Source organism: Zalophus californianus, chromosome 15 (assembly GCF_009762305.2).
Source record: "Zalophus californianus isolate mZalCal1 chromosome 15, mZalCal1.pri.v2, whole genome shotgun sequence".
In the NCBI taxonomy this organism is placed as follows: domain Eukaryota; kingdom Metazoa; phylum Chordata; class Mammalia; order Carnivora; family Otariidae; genus Zalophus; species Zalophus californianus.
In genome coordinates, this window is record NC_045609.1 from 53,176,047 (window position 1) to 53,190,274 (window position 14,228).

The 14,228-nt window shown below is 36.7% G+C and overlaps 1 protein-coding gene across 14 annotated transcripts in view; it reads right to left on the minus strand.

Moving 5' to 3' along the window:
- The window catches only part of CPEB3 (cytoplasmic polyadenylation element binding protein 3), a 186,615-nt gene that overhangs the window by 101,997 nt on the left and 70,390 nt on the right, over positions 1–14,228 (minus strand). For 11 of the 14 annotated variants that reach the window (XR_003520390.2, XM_027596641.2, XM_027596639.2 and 8 more), the window contains 2 exons: positions 13,557–13,716; positions 3,082–3,138 (listed from right to left, as the gene is read on the minus strand). Coding sequence is in view for 13 of the 14 variants with exons in the window: in XM_027596641.2 (XP_027452442.1) it covers positions 3,082–3,138; positions 13,557–13,716 (217 nt within the window). In the remaining variant the exon portion in view is untranslated. The remainder of the gene's footprint in view (positions 1–3,081; positions 3,139–13,556; positions 13,717–14,228) is intronic. The other 3 variants (XM_027596646.2, XM_027596645.2, XM_027596647.2) reach the window with 1 other exon arrangement.

Here is a 14,228-nt window from a genome sequence, read left to right on the forward strand (position 1 = left end):
TCAAAGCTGGGAAGTAGTACTGAGAAGTGAGAATTCTCACCATGCCACCTCTGTCATTCCCCTCAAGTCAGGAGAGGTTAGAACATGGTGTCTTCGGAAGAGATTTTGGTTTGGTAAGGTCAAGGAAATAAAATAAGGATGGAAGTTTTTTGAAGACACAATGAATGGCAGCATTATGTACAGAATTAGGAAGCATAGATTTTGTAAAGCAAAAAAAGGGGAAAAAATAAAGTAAAAAAGGGTAACAAAGAAGGAACTATAACTGACATTTTTTTAAAATTTAAGCTTGATTCAATTCTCTTTAATTTTCTTAGCCAGTCCCTTCTTGTCTGAAAATACAATTCAATCCAGTCCCTTTCAATAAGCACCAATAAAGTTTCAGTGATTTCAATTATGTCTATATGAACGCTGAGGGGAAGGAAGGACAGACAAGTCACAGGACAATAACTGTTGGGCAGACAAATGGTAGATATAAAAGGAAAGACAATACATAGATGTGCTTGTGCATGTGTCACACGTGTAAGTCACTGGATGAGTTAGGCTCAACCACACAAAAGGGAAGAAAAGCTTTATCACAGCAAGTCTGTCAAAATCTGTAGGTCTCACAAGTATCTAGCAAGGAGGATATTTTGTTTATTCTGATCATTTCAAGTTGGAGTCAAATTTGAAAAAGAGCAAATGTCAAATTCTGGTTGTTTTTATGGTTGACTTTGAGGAGCCTACAGGGCAGCACCCAGAGTCATTTGAAGATAGATATACTCTCATATTTGCCGTAATGTAGTAAATATGCGTAACTCACCAACATTTGATATAGATATTGGCAAAATGACCCTTTTGGTACTTTAAGAAAATATTACATGGGGCGCCTAGCTGGCTTAGTCGGTAGGGCATGTGACTCTTGATCTCAGGATCGTGAGTTCAAGCCCCACACTGGGTGGGCGTAGAGCTTACTTAAAAAAATAGTAAAAGTAGATGGGGCGCCTGGGTGGCTCAGTCCTTAAGCGTCTGCCTTCAGTTCAGGTCATGATCCCAGGGTCCTGGGATCGAGCCCTGTGTCAGGCTCCCTGCTCCGCGGGAAGCCTGCTTCTCCCTCTCCCACTCCCCCTACCTGTGTTCCCTCTCTCTGTCAAAAAATAAATAAAATCTTTAAAAAAAAAATAGTAAAAGTAGAAAGTAAAAATAAGAAAATAAAAATATATTACAGACTCACAGAATCTTCATTCTGAAAACAATCATTAAAGATGACCTAATTCAGTCCCCTTCTCTTACAGATAAGGAAATCTAGAAGCTAAAAGGGGATTTAAGCATCATGCACAAACTGGAAAGAACATAAACAAAATCTTATTTAAAAGCAGAGAATTAAAGAGAATCAAATCAAAGAAAATCAAAACCTTTTAGAAAGAAAAGTGTCTTTTAGCTTCATTTTATACACAGAACAATGGTAAATTATATCCTCTCCCTCTTGCGAAAGAGGACTCATACCACAGCAAATCAGGTCTTTTCTAAAACACACACTCATCCTTTCAGGCAGACATTCTACCATACTGTTTTTTCCATTTACATTCAACTCTAGATCTCATCACCTCACTGAAGTGTTTCCACAAAGTTTCACAAAATTGCTGAGGCTCAGCAAGTTAAGCATGTTTATTAATCCTCACCCCAATGTGCCTGATTCTAGGGAAAAAAAATAGAGGTACCATAATCTAAAGGTAAAGTGACCTTTCTTTTAGAACTTAGAAAATAGAGGTGGATAGTCTGGAATTTTTACAGTTTCCAAGACCCTCCAAAAGAGGGAATACTAGCTTTTTAGAACAAAATACACATGCAGTGGATTAGGACCTGCATCATCAAATTCTGCAAGTGGTTCTCAGCAGTGGCCACTGCGAGGCAGGCTACATGTCAGAACCAAAAGAAATGTGGAATACATATTTTAGAGATAACTTAGGTAAAATCTGCCCTAAGGAACTCCAATGGTAGGAAGGAAAGGACTAATATTGTACACAGCCCTAGATTTATCCAGTATGTCTCCCATGTGTATCCACAGTCAGTCCGTATATCTGGGAGGGTGACAGGGAGCAATTTGTTGTCACTCATTTAACAGAGGAAAAAAACCTTAAGTCCTGAAAGATTCAATGGCTTTTATGGTTCTTCTGACAACTGACAATTTCTATTTAGAGACTGTTTTGCAAAGCTATTTGGTCCACAGACACTAGGAAGAAGAACTGATGCCAGCCAGACATTTCTTCCAGTATTAACTTATACAACGACTTTCTGGTTAATTAGGTTTTAATGCTCCAGAACTCAATCCAACAATTGCACTGACAAAACCATTTCTAACCTGCAAAGCTGCTGACCACCTATACCACACAAATTCCACTAATGGGAGACCCCTGATGTCCAGTTAGAAGCACCTGTTGGCTATCTACCAAAATGAGAAAAGTCTGAGTTATATATAAATAAATTCATCTATTCATTCACATTCTCTACCTTACTCCCTCTCTCCCTTCACCTGGCTCCTTTCTTCCTCTCCTCCTTCCTTCCCCCACCCCAAAGGTATGCAGCAGGGGTCTGCAAACTTCTCTGTAAAGGGCCAGACGGTAAATAGTTCAGGCTTTTTGGGCTCTGCCACTGTGGCACAAAAATAGCTGGCTTTGTGGCACAAAAAATAAATGAATGGGCGTAGCTTTGTTTCAGTAAAACTGTAAAACCAGCCAATGGGCCAGATTTGGCTCAAAGGGCTGTAGTTTGTCAACCCCTAGTATAGAGTAGCAGTTCTCAACTTTTAGCCTGCATTAGAATCACCTATAGAATTTGTTAATACCCAGATTTCTCAGCCCCATCATTAAAGTTTCTGATGCAGCAGGTCTGTAGTGGGGCCTGAGATTTTGCATTTTTACTAAGTTTACAAATGATGCTGATGCTGCTGGTCCAGGGACCCCACTTAGAGAACCACAGGGATAGAATAATGGTCTATCCCGCACTAAGTGGAAGGTTGAAATGTAATGCACAATTAAGAAAGTGAAAATTACATGCTGTAACCTTGACTGCTAATTTTATAGAATATTTCATATGAAGACTTACTGTTAAGTGCCATAATATTATCTGTTCCTGGATGATGGAAATTTATTCCCATGCGTCCTAAAAAATAAAATAATTTTATTTTAAGCACAAAGAAAAGAATGCTTAATTTCAAATACATTGTAAAAGATAAACATTATAAAAAGCTAAAACAGATTAATCTACAACAATACTATAATCTATAACAAGGCCATAGCAGTTACAACAGTTTTTAAATCAAGTCATAAAACATACAAATGAAAAAAAATCTTAAAAACAAAGCCAAAATCTCAATAACAAATAAATAAAACAAAATGAAAAAGAAGCTTCCCTTACAATATACTGAAATTTTAAAGCATCTCTCGCATTCCGATTTAAACATGCTAATTGGATTACGCATTTTATTTAAACAACCATTCACACTGCCCTTCAAATTCAAGCAGCAAAATAATGAATTCAAAGAAGTATATAAACTTGAAGCTTAGAGGAAATAAAAGATAAACGTTTCACAGTGGCTCAAAAATGCAACATAATTATCAGAATGGCAACCAGAAGAAAGATGGTAACATTTATACGCTAGGTATAGTGGGGAACAACGACTGGCCTAAAAATCTAGAGTTCTTATGCTTTCCCTACCACTAACTAGTTTTATGACCTTGGGCATAATGCTTATCTCCAGATCTTCATTCTTACAGTAAGGTTTCAAACGTCTGCCCACACTGACTGGCTGCCTGTTTTTGTACACCTCTGAGCTAAGGATCATTTTTACATTTTTAAAGGGTTGTAAAAATAAAAACTAAAAAACAAAGAATAATATGTGACAGAGACCGCAGGCCTAAAATATTTTCTCTCTGGCCCTTTACAGACAAAAGTTTGCCAACCTCTGGTCTATAAGATGGTAAGTCTGAAACAGATGTTTTAACGAATATCCTCCAGGGTTAAGAGTGCAAGATGCACACAGTTGGTATGTTTTTCATGAATTATTTGGGAAAAGGAAGTGGATATATTAAAAGAATAATGAAAGAGAGAGACTTATATGGAAAAAAATGTATTTAAGTTTTCTTGACCAAGCTCTTCAACAAAATAATTGTTGATTACAGTGCTTTTTGTATAAAGCTAATACACATATGACCTTGGTTCTGCAAAGGTCTTCATGTCCAATTAGATCAAAGGTTATCATGAAATTCTCAGAAAAATGTCAATTTTATGTCATTACTACTGTTTAAATACATGTCAACAGTATGGGGGGGTGATACAGAGAATGCTGGAGATATGGAAGTGATTGACTTTTACGACAAATACAGTGTTATAAATAATTGCAAAAGGTCAGTCATCATTTGGTATTAATCTCTGTTGTGGGGTCCTGGAGGCAACATTATGGAGCTCTTCTGGCCCCAAAGAGAAGAATCACAGTGGCCAAAACAGAGCATTTGCTTCAAATAAAAAGGGGGAATAATGAATTCTCAGCCAAATCAATTTTTTGCCTCGACAAGGCCATCCTAATCTCTTAAAAACCCTCAGGTCACAGTAATTATTGAAAGGTCATTTCACATTAAGGGATAAGGAAAAAAAAAACTCTCATAAGTGTAATGTTGCTTGTACTGTTGGGTGCGTGTGTGTGTATGTGTGTATATGAGAGACAGAGAGAGTAATTAAGAATGGAAAAATCATCAACAATTGATGGATTCTAAGGAGATAATTCTAATTTTACGATGAAGCACTATAGGACTGTCAATAAAAATTATTTTTAGTTTTTATTATTTTAAACTTATTAGGAGAAAGATATTACATACATTTATCTCTAATTTTATGGAAACTATTTTGCTAGCATTTATATTACAGTAAAATTATTTTTTAGAATATATTTAAAATCATCCTATTAGTAAAGAACCATTTTTTAAATAATAGAATTGCCTGTTTTATTTTTTATTGATTTCATAGATCTTTTTATATTTACTAGAAGCTAATTGTGAGGAGTTTCAGAAACTACCCATTGTTTAAAGACACATTTAACAGTATCTATATATGTAATTACTCTGTGTCTTATGTTTTTCCAGCTCCTAAGTCATTTTAGAGTCTCTAAAGATTATGGTCTACCCCATATGCAATGAGTGCTACCTCCTACCACAACCTTGATCAAAACCTATAATAGGAAAATTTGTCCTGAGAATAAGACTTATGGCTCAGTAGGGAGAATTTACATTGTGGCTTTTAGTTAGCTGTATGAATATTCTATTATTTTCAGATAATCAAGACCTTATTTTGGATTCATTACCACCAAATAATAACATCCATAAGAACTAGATGTGACTTACTCATTGTATTCTGAGATATCCAAATTTAACAGTAAATAGACAGTCACTGGAAAGGATGCCTAAAAACCCAACAAGAGTTCAAAATCACTGTCCAGCAGAACCTAAGGAAATGGCATATAGAGATGGTCTCTTCAATCTCTGACCAAGGAATATTCAGATGTGGGTATGGTTTCTAAAAAGCCAGGAGTGTCCCCTAAAATAATAAAGGGTTACCAAGAAAACTAAACAAGCCTTGGGGCACCTGGGTGGCTCAGTGGGTTGGGCATCCGACTCTTGATTTTGGCTCAGGTCATGATCTCAGGGTTGTGAGATTGAGGCCCGCATCTGGCATCTGGCTCCAGGCTCAGCATGGAGCCTGCTTGGGATTCTCTCTCTCCTTCTCCCTCTGCCCTTCCCGCCCCTCTAAAACAAAAACAAAAACCAAGCAAGCCCAAATTTAGCTGATCTTCATTAAACTTCTTTTATTTACTGTGCTACAATCGTTTATGGTAAAGAATTATGTGGTTTTAAAATCGCTACATCAAATAATAGTTTTTATATATTTCTGGAACCACTGCTGTTCCCACACTTCAAGGGTACCCCTCTCTGCAGTCCTCCAGAAGCTGGGTCCTTTTGGGGCTCTTTCCAGGTCTTAGGAGTTTTCAGCTTGAAAAGATGAAACTGAAAGGAAGCTCAGTAGCTTTCTGATTATCGTCTCCTAGCCCACACTGATGACTTCCAATTCAATCTTTCTAAAGATGCAGCAAAAAAAAAAAAAAAGAGCCTTAGGCAACGTTTTGTAGATGAAGGCATCAGGATTTGCTGAAAAGCAGAAAACTTTTTGCCTTTCCTGGTATCCTCCCTGATTCTGTTAGTCTTTCTGACTTCAGTGGCTATCTGGATCAACATCATCCACAAAAGATTTTATAAGAAACTCTGTGTCATGCCAGACCCATCAGAACCAATTATTTAAATACAATGTTTCCCAACTAAATGCAAATTCTTTCTAGTAAAACCACACTTATGGCTTCTTTAAGCTACTTTCTTTACCTCTTCAAAAATTAATGTTTAGATTACAAAATGCAATATATTTTCATCGGAGAAAGATTAGATGATACAAAAAAATGCAAAAAATAAGATCACCAATTAAAGACAAGCTCTGTTAACATTTTGATTTATAGTCTTCCAGTTTAAGTAGTGCTTATGTGTAAAGATTCTTTTCTAAAAGTAGAATTATATTTTTTCTTAATATATTTTGCATCTTAAATTTTATAGTGATTATGAGATTTTGAAGGAGAAAATATATAACAGCAAAAGAAAAACGGATTCCAAATTCAGATGAGGCCATTTCTTTTTTCTTCCTTTTGTCCAACAAATACTGCTGCTGCTTAATCAGCTGTGAAAATAGAATCAAGTGTGTGACATCTGGTGATTTTTGTTAATGCAGTCTGCTGCTGCCAGCGTGACATTTTGTCACCTGTCCATGGTCTGCTATTTTTAAATTGTTCTTGTCAGCCAGCTATCTTTTAAGTGTGGTATAAAATATAAGGTTTCGAAAACTGAAAGGCATACTTGGTTTTACAGAGTTAAATGATGCTGTGGAAATCTGAGACTGTCCCACTTTCCCCACTGCACAGGGCCTGATAAATGGGGTGAGGGGATGGAGGGAGAGGCTGGAGAATAGGGTTATGTATGTTTATTCAGACTGTGAAAATCACAGTCTCATAAGCTCAAGTCACATTCATATTTAAGAGGCTAGTTATAAAAAAAAAAATGACCTCTACTGTTATTCAAAGTTTCAGAGTCCAACCAACCTATATTTTTATATGTCCAAAATAAAAACTGGAAATTTTATGAATTCATAATTATGAAAGTCACCTCTTCACTTCTGCAATATGTTACAAGATGGGGAACAACTGCTGTATCTTCCTCTAATCATCCCTATTTGCTCTAAAAAAGTGAAGTCCTTCAGAGACCTTCACGTAATAGAATGTAAGTGCTGTATTCTAGAAAAGGTTATAAGAAAAATGCATATTCTGCTGGGTTGTATTTTCCACCAATTTTCTCTATAAAATTGAAGATACATTCCTTCAGAAAAGGTATCCACAAGATGAAATATTGTATTATGTAAGAATACAGTAAAATGGTGTTTTAAAGTCCTTTTAAGGAAAAATGATAAAATTTTGGCACTAAAGTATTCTAAATATGTTCCAAAGAACCAAGAAGCAAAAGCTATGAGCTTAGACCTGAGGTCAAATTCTAGTTTCTTTTCATACCAGTAGTGGATAATTTTTGGCATGCTATCAATCCTTTGTTCCTATGTTTCCTCATTTCAGGGTATACTCTAAAATAGTTAAATCATTTGTTTAAAACTCTCAGATAGGGGCACCTGGGTGGCTCAGTGGGTTAAGCATCCAACTCTTGATTTTGGCTCTGGTCATGATCTCAGGGTCCTGGGATGGCAGGTGTGTCGGGCTCCGCACTCAGCAGGGGCTCTGCTTGAGGATTCTCTCTCCCTCTCCCTCTGCCCCTCCCCCTGCTCACACTCTCTCTAAAATGAATAAATAAATCTTAAAATAAATAAATAAATAAAACTCTCAGGTGATTACACTGCTATATAGAAAGGACCACTGGGTAAATTAATGGGAGATATTTATTTAAAAAAAAAATCACTCAACTTGTATTTACTGTCCTCCTCTTGTATAGAAACAGAACAATCACTTCTTGCTAACTCAGAACCTGTGCCCCAAACAATTTGTGGACTCTGCTAACTTGTATATAAGACAAACTGCTATGGGCCAAAGGTAGGTAGCACAAAAATAGAACTGGAGCAACAATGCACGTAAGTAAAGAGACAGCATATTTTTCTGAAACAAGGGAACCCTGACATTCCACAAAAGGGGCCAATTTTGTGAAAGGCTATACAATACTAAATTTAAATTATGATGAATAAAGAAAAATGCTTCCATAATACCAAAAGGGTGGCATTTATTTCTTCCAAGTTTCTGTCAATTTAAATGTTTTAAAGCACTATTATAAGATAGTTATTTTTTTCCCCAGATTCAGTATACGTTTGAAAAGCAAACCTTTCAATATCAGTTCTCAACCAACACCTGCTCTTTTCATTTTTCAAATTTCAGTTCCATGAATAGTGAGGAAAGAGAAAATTCAAATATATAGAAATGTTTCATCAGGTACTACCCCCAAGCAGTCAGCCAGGTCTACTCTTCTGTTTTAAGAGGGAGACTACATGGCATGACGGAAAGGGGACTCTGCCAAGATATCTGCTATATTGTGCTACCCCAACCAGGGGATGGACCTGCTTCACAATGTCACCTACACTGCCCAACACTCTGTAGTTGGTATTTCCCTATTATTCCTCCTTTCATCACTCTGTACTCTTTGAATGTTAATCCTAAGGGAAGCTATGATTAATCAAACCTAATGACCCTGGGTTTTCATAGGGGTTCCCCAGTGGCTAAGTAAACTTTCATCATTAGCAGCAAGCTGGGGAACACCTATAAGAAGGGTACAGAGATGAACTTTTTCCCTATCTTTACAGCAAACAATTTTTTAAAAAGATTTTATTTATTTATTTGAGAGAGAAAGCATGAGTAGGTAGGAGGGGCAGAGGGAGAGGGAGAAGCAGACTCCCCGCTGAGCAGGGAGCCCGATAAAGGGCTTGATCCCAGGACCCTGAGATCATGACCTGAGCTGAAGGCAGACGCTTAACCGCCTGAGCCACCCAGGGGCCCGCTTTTTCCTGATCTTTAATCCTTCCTCTCCCAATGCAGAAATCCTTTTAATCGTCATAGTTATAAGCAAAGTTGTGGACTTCCTTCCCTTCAGCCCACCTGAAAAGAGGGCAGAGGACAATTCTTCTCCCCTAGGCCTCACTCATATCTCTACAACCCCAAGGATTTCTGCACTCAGAAAAGAAAGGACAGTTTTCATTAGTCGATCACCCTTCTCAAAACCATCTTTCTCATTTCTTGGAGGCAATCTCTCAAATAAACAATAGGAAAGGTCATACATAATATGGTAAGAGACAATGGATAATTATTAATATGTTACTCTGTTAAAACCAAGAACTGTAGTTTGATATCTTTAAGAAGCCAAAAAACATTAGTCTAATTTTTTATTTAAATAAGGGTGCTGTGACCTGATCAACACTACTAAACGCATTCCTCAGGTGCTGTGAAGAAAGCTCAGTTCAACTTTTCCTCTACATTACTTGACATTTTTATCATGGGGGAGGAGGTAGAGACCTTTTAATATTTCCTACAAACATCTTCAAGGCTGACTTGGTTTTACTGAGTGTAAGTATAAATGTGATTGAAAAACTGTTAAAGTTCTTTACTAGAGGTACCTGGGTGGCTCACTCGGTTAAGTGGCTGCCTTCCGCTCAGGTCATGATCTCCAGATCCTGGGATCGAGGCACACATCGGGCTCCCTCCTCAGCAGGGAGTCTGCTTCTCTCTCTCTTTCTCCCTCTGCTCCTCCCCCCTGCTCCTTCTCTCTCTCTCAAATAAATAAAATCTTTGAAAAAATAAAGTTCTGGGGCACCTGGGTGGCTCAGTCATTAAGCGGCTGCCTTCAGCTCAGGTCATGGTTTCAGGGTCTTAGGATCGAGCCCCGCATCGGGCTCCCTGCTCAGCGGGAAGCCTTCTCCCTCTCCCGCTCTCCCTGCTTGTGTTCCCTCTCTCGCTGTCTCTCTCTCTGTCAAATAAATAAATAAATAAAATCTTTAAAAAAAAAAAAAGTTCACTAAAACAGAAGTCTTATTACTTTCTGAACTTCCTATTCTGTCATTTCTCCCACTAAGCATTTTTTCCCCTTGATTCAAGAAAACAGTTGAATAAAGGGATTTCTCATTGCATACATTTTTTTTTTTTTAGGTTTTATTTGAGAGAGAGAGAGAGAGAGAAAGAGAGAGTGGGAGAGGGAGAGAGAATCTGAAGCAGACTCCACACTGAGCTCAGAGCCAGATGTAGGGCTCGATCCCACGACCATGAGATCATGACCTGAGTTGAAACCAAGAATCGGACACTTAACCAACTGAACCACCCAGGTGCCCCTCATTGCATACATTTCTAAGATGAAATATTGCTGTGAACATATTTTATCAAGTTCATTTTAAATACATCATGAAGTACTTTACTTTTCATGAATGTGATATCCTATTATATTTTCTTTACATGATTTAGATACACAATTTTGGAAGCCAACATAACTTAGGATTATTTTCCTTTCTCCTTCAGGTAATTTTTTATAATCACAAAATGTTTATCTTTCAATAATCACTACTTATCTATGGCAAATACAAAATTTTGACAACTTGAATTTGAAAGTTTTTGACATTTAGCTACAGTCTAGCTAGAAGGAAGTAAATATTGTAGGAATATAAGGTTTAATTTATTACCCAGGCCAAGCAGTAGCACACCGCTACCGCTGCCAGTCAAAACTAACTAACTAAATAAATAACATCTGAGCAGTTTCTCGCCTCAGGAACTTTATCTGACCTTTGCAGCCACTCCATGAAGTGGGTGCTTTATTTCAATGATGAGGAAACTAAGGCTTTGAAGAGGCTAACTGATTTATCTAGATCAACAGTCAACTACAGGCAGAGCCAGGATCGAAACCCAGGTTTGAATGACTGCAAAGTCAGGGTGAGTTGAAATTTAATCTCCTACTAAGAGAATATAAAAATGCCTGGAAAGATGTTAATAAAAATAATAATCTTTGCTATCTCTAGGTAGTAAGTCTCAGATTGTTTTTTCACTTTCCTTTTCGTTTTTGTAACGTACTATTTGAAATTCCCACACTAAGAAAGTTTTTTTTTCCCTAAAGAAAATCAAGCTCCAGGAAAAAAAACAAAACAAGCATACAAAAAACCTATGATTCTGTAACTTGAGTTTTGAAGAAACACTCAAAAAAGTGTTCCCATGGTCAACTGGGAGAAGAAGATATTAAAGGTAGGAGGAAAAACAGGATGGAGTGGAAGGAAGTGTTTTTGGACAGACTCATAGGGAAGCCACATGGCACGTCCCCTAGCTTACTACCTTTCTCTTAAGCTCTATTCACCTATATGTCTACATCTTTTGACCCAGAGATCTTCTCTATGAATTTACCTTAAGGAAAAGCTAAGTGCAAGAACTCATCCATGGCAGCATCACCTATTGTGGGGAAAAATCTAGAAACAATCTAACAGTCCAAAGCTAAGGCCTATTAATAAATTATAAAGATCAGATAAAAACAAGGATGTTTATTATATAAAATATACAAAAATAAGGATACACTATCACGTTTATTTTTTTGCTACATTTTTGTTATATTTTCTCCACTTTTAAAGTCAAAAATTACTTAAAATATTTCCTTTAAAATGCCAGCATAATTATGTTATTAGAAGTAATAAGGATCAAATACATGGTGCCATAAGCCAGATCTAAAAGTCTCCCAGCTGGAAAAGGGAAGCAGGAAGCTCCAGCACTCTACCCAGAGGACAACGACATGGTGATGTAATTGACCATGGGAAGCAGTTCATTCATAGGAAATCAAGGTGGGTAGTATGATGAACAGAGAAGTTGCAAGCATATTAAGGCTGTAAAAAAGTACATATTATGCGCCTTCCAACTTATTAGGACATATTATAAGTACAATGCAAAAGACTTTTACAGATGAAACCTCACATTTACAAGTGTGGCAGAGAAATATATGCAGAGGTAGTTGGACATGCATTAAAAAAGGGGCTACTAAAAATGGAATAAGGTATTTACCCCATAGTGAAGTACCCTCTTTACACTTTGCCACAAAATTCTGGAAATTCACAAAATTCTGGAAAATTATTTACAAACTATAATGTAAGATCCTTTCATAATCTTTTATTGCTAGAAGAAAAGAATACAGACTAAGATAAAACAGGTATGCATAAAGAACAAGGGCTGAATATTTTAGAATAATTAGGAGAGGCTTATAGCTGTTTGTGGTAGAAAAGGAAGACAAATGCAGCCTTAGAAATACTAAAAACACGAAACAGTCTGTGAATAGTTTTTTTTTTTAACACCATTCTCACTTCTAAGTGAAATATGCTCTAAATTATCATATACCTAATCTTACAACTGACGTGGTAACGGTGACTAAATATAACAATGAGTAAATGAGAGATTTTTTTTTTCTACTTCAGACGGCCTTAAAATACAGCTTTTTTCAAATCCTTTATTTTCTTCATAGCTAGTTAACTACTTTCTTTTCCCTGGAAAATTGAGGAGAGCAGCAGAAAATCATGAGTGTAACAAGAAAATGACGAAATGGATTTCTGAGGTGGCTTGAGGAAATGACTATCAGGTGTTCATAGTCAGTCACACCCTATATAAAAGCCTGGAGAGAACCAGAGGGGATCAAATTCCTCACAGCTCCAGAGAACATAAGGGTTCAAACAAGATGGGCATCCTTGTGGCCAACTCTTCAGTTTTCAGATATTTAGGCTCTAAACCTAAGTGGATATTTCCACAGGAAATTTCCACTATGGTATTTTAAAATATCACAGGGCCCCTGAAAGTCCTATAACACATAAAAAGAACTATCTGTAATTAGGAATGTAACATCAACCACTAACCTGAATTTACATGGGCTCTAAAAATAGGAAGTCCTAACACTGCTGACCTTGGGACTTTCTGCCTTATATTTAACCCAAAACATTTACACATTTTAAGACATTTTCTGTTTTAGCCTTAGAGAATGTGAAAAATCACTGGCTGCTCTTAAGTCTGTGGAGTGATACTTCCTATACAAGGAAAGTAATTATATTTTAATAAAATGGAACTTTTTTTCTATGAAGTTTTCTGAAGTAGTCTTTGGAGACTGGTTTACGAAATCTAACATTTCCTTGCAGTATACTTTGACTTAAATGAATCATCCAGGTTCAGCTAAGGATTCCAAATGCACCAAGCCCAGAAAACTTGACTTCTGGTCTCATGCTACCCAACACATGCTTCTGCCAGACATTATGATTAAAGCAATCAACCTTGATTATTGTAGGTAGCTGAACCCAGGTTAAAAAAAAAAAAAAACAACTTTAAATACATTCCACAATGCTTTACAGAAGCAAACAAAAACAAATGGAAAAAAAAAGAAAAAAAATCACATTAAAAAGCTGATTTTTGTTTAAAACACCAAGCAAGGAATGGACATATGAATATTCCTAACCTGCAAAATGATTCCTCCACATTATATCAGCGAAACTCATTGGTGGGCCACTGGGAGGGTAGTGTTTACCTTTCAGAGGCTCATGATCAGTCCTTATCATATCCATTAAGGAGTTCTCCAACGAATGCAAGTTAAAAGTGTCATAGGGCCTACTCCGGTCCTAAAAATAAAAACACAGAACAAGACAATACATAAAATTACTTCATAAAATTAGTACTATATAGTTTGCTTCTTGCCATGGATTGATGACATGAATCAAAGTTCCAGATAGTTCTAATAACACACATTCTTTTCATAAGAACAGTGATTGGCAACATTAAGCTTAATACAAGTTTCTATAATTAATTGCATCCTTTTCCCCAATGTTCTTTAATGTATATGTCCCACTACTTCAGACTTTCTCTCAAAGAACTTAAGAAAGTAAATTCAAAGGAAAGAGTCAAGTCAACTGACTTTGCCCTGAGCCCTCCACCCCAGCCTCCGCTGTCAAATAAACATTCTATGCAAATGAACAGAGAATTTTTTATCTAGAGGAAGTCCCTAATTAAGAACTCTCAAGTCTACGAACAGAATCATTTTCCTGAAAAATCAAAAGGTGACTGTAATTACAATCTAATTTTATTGGGTATCTTTAATATTTAATACAGATAAGTTCCATACATTAGACATACT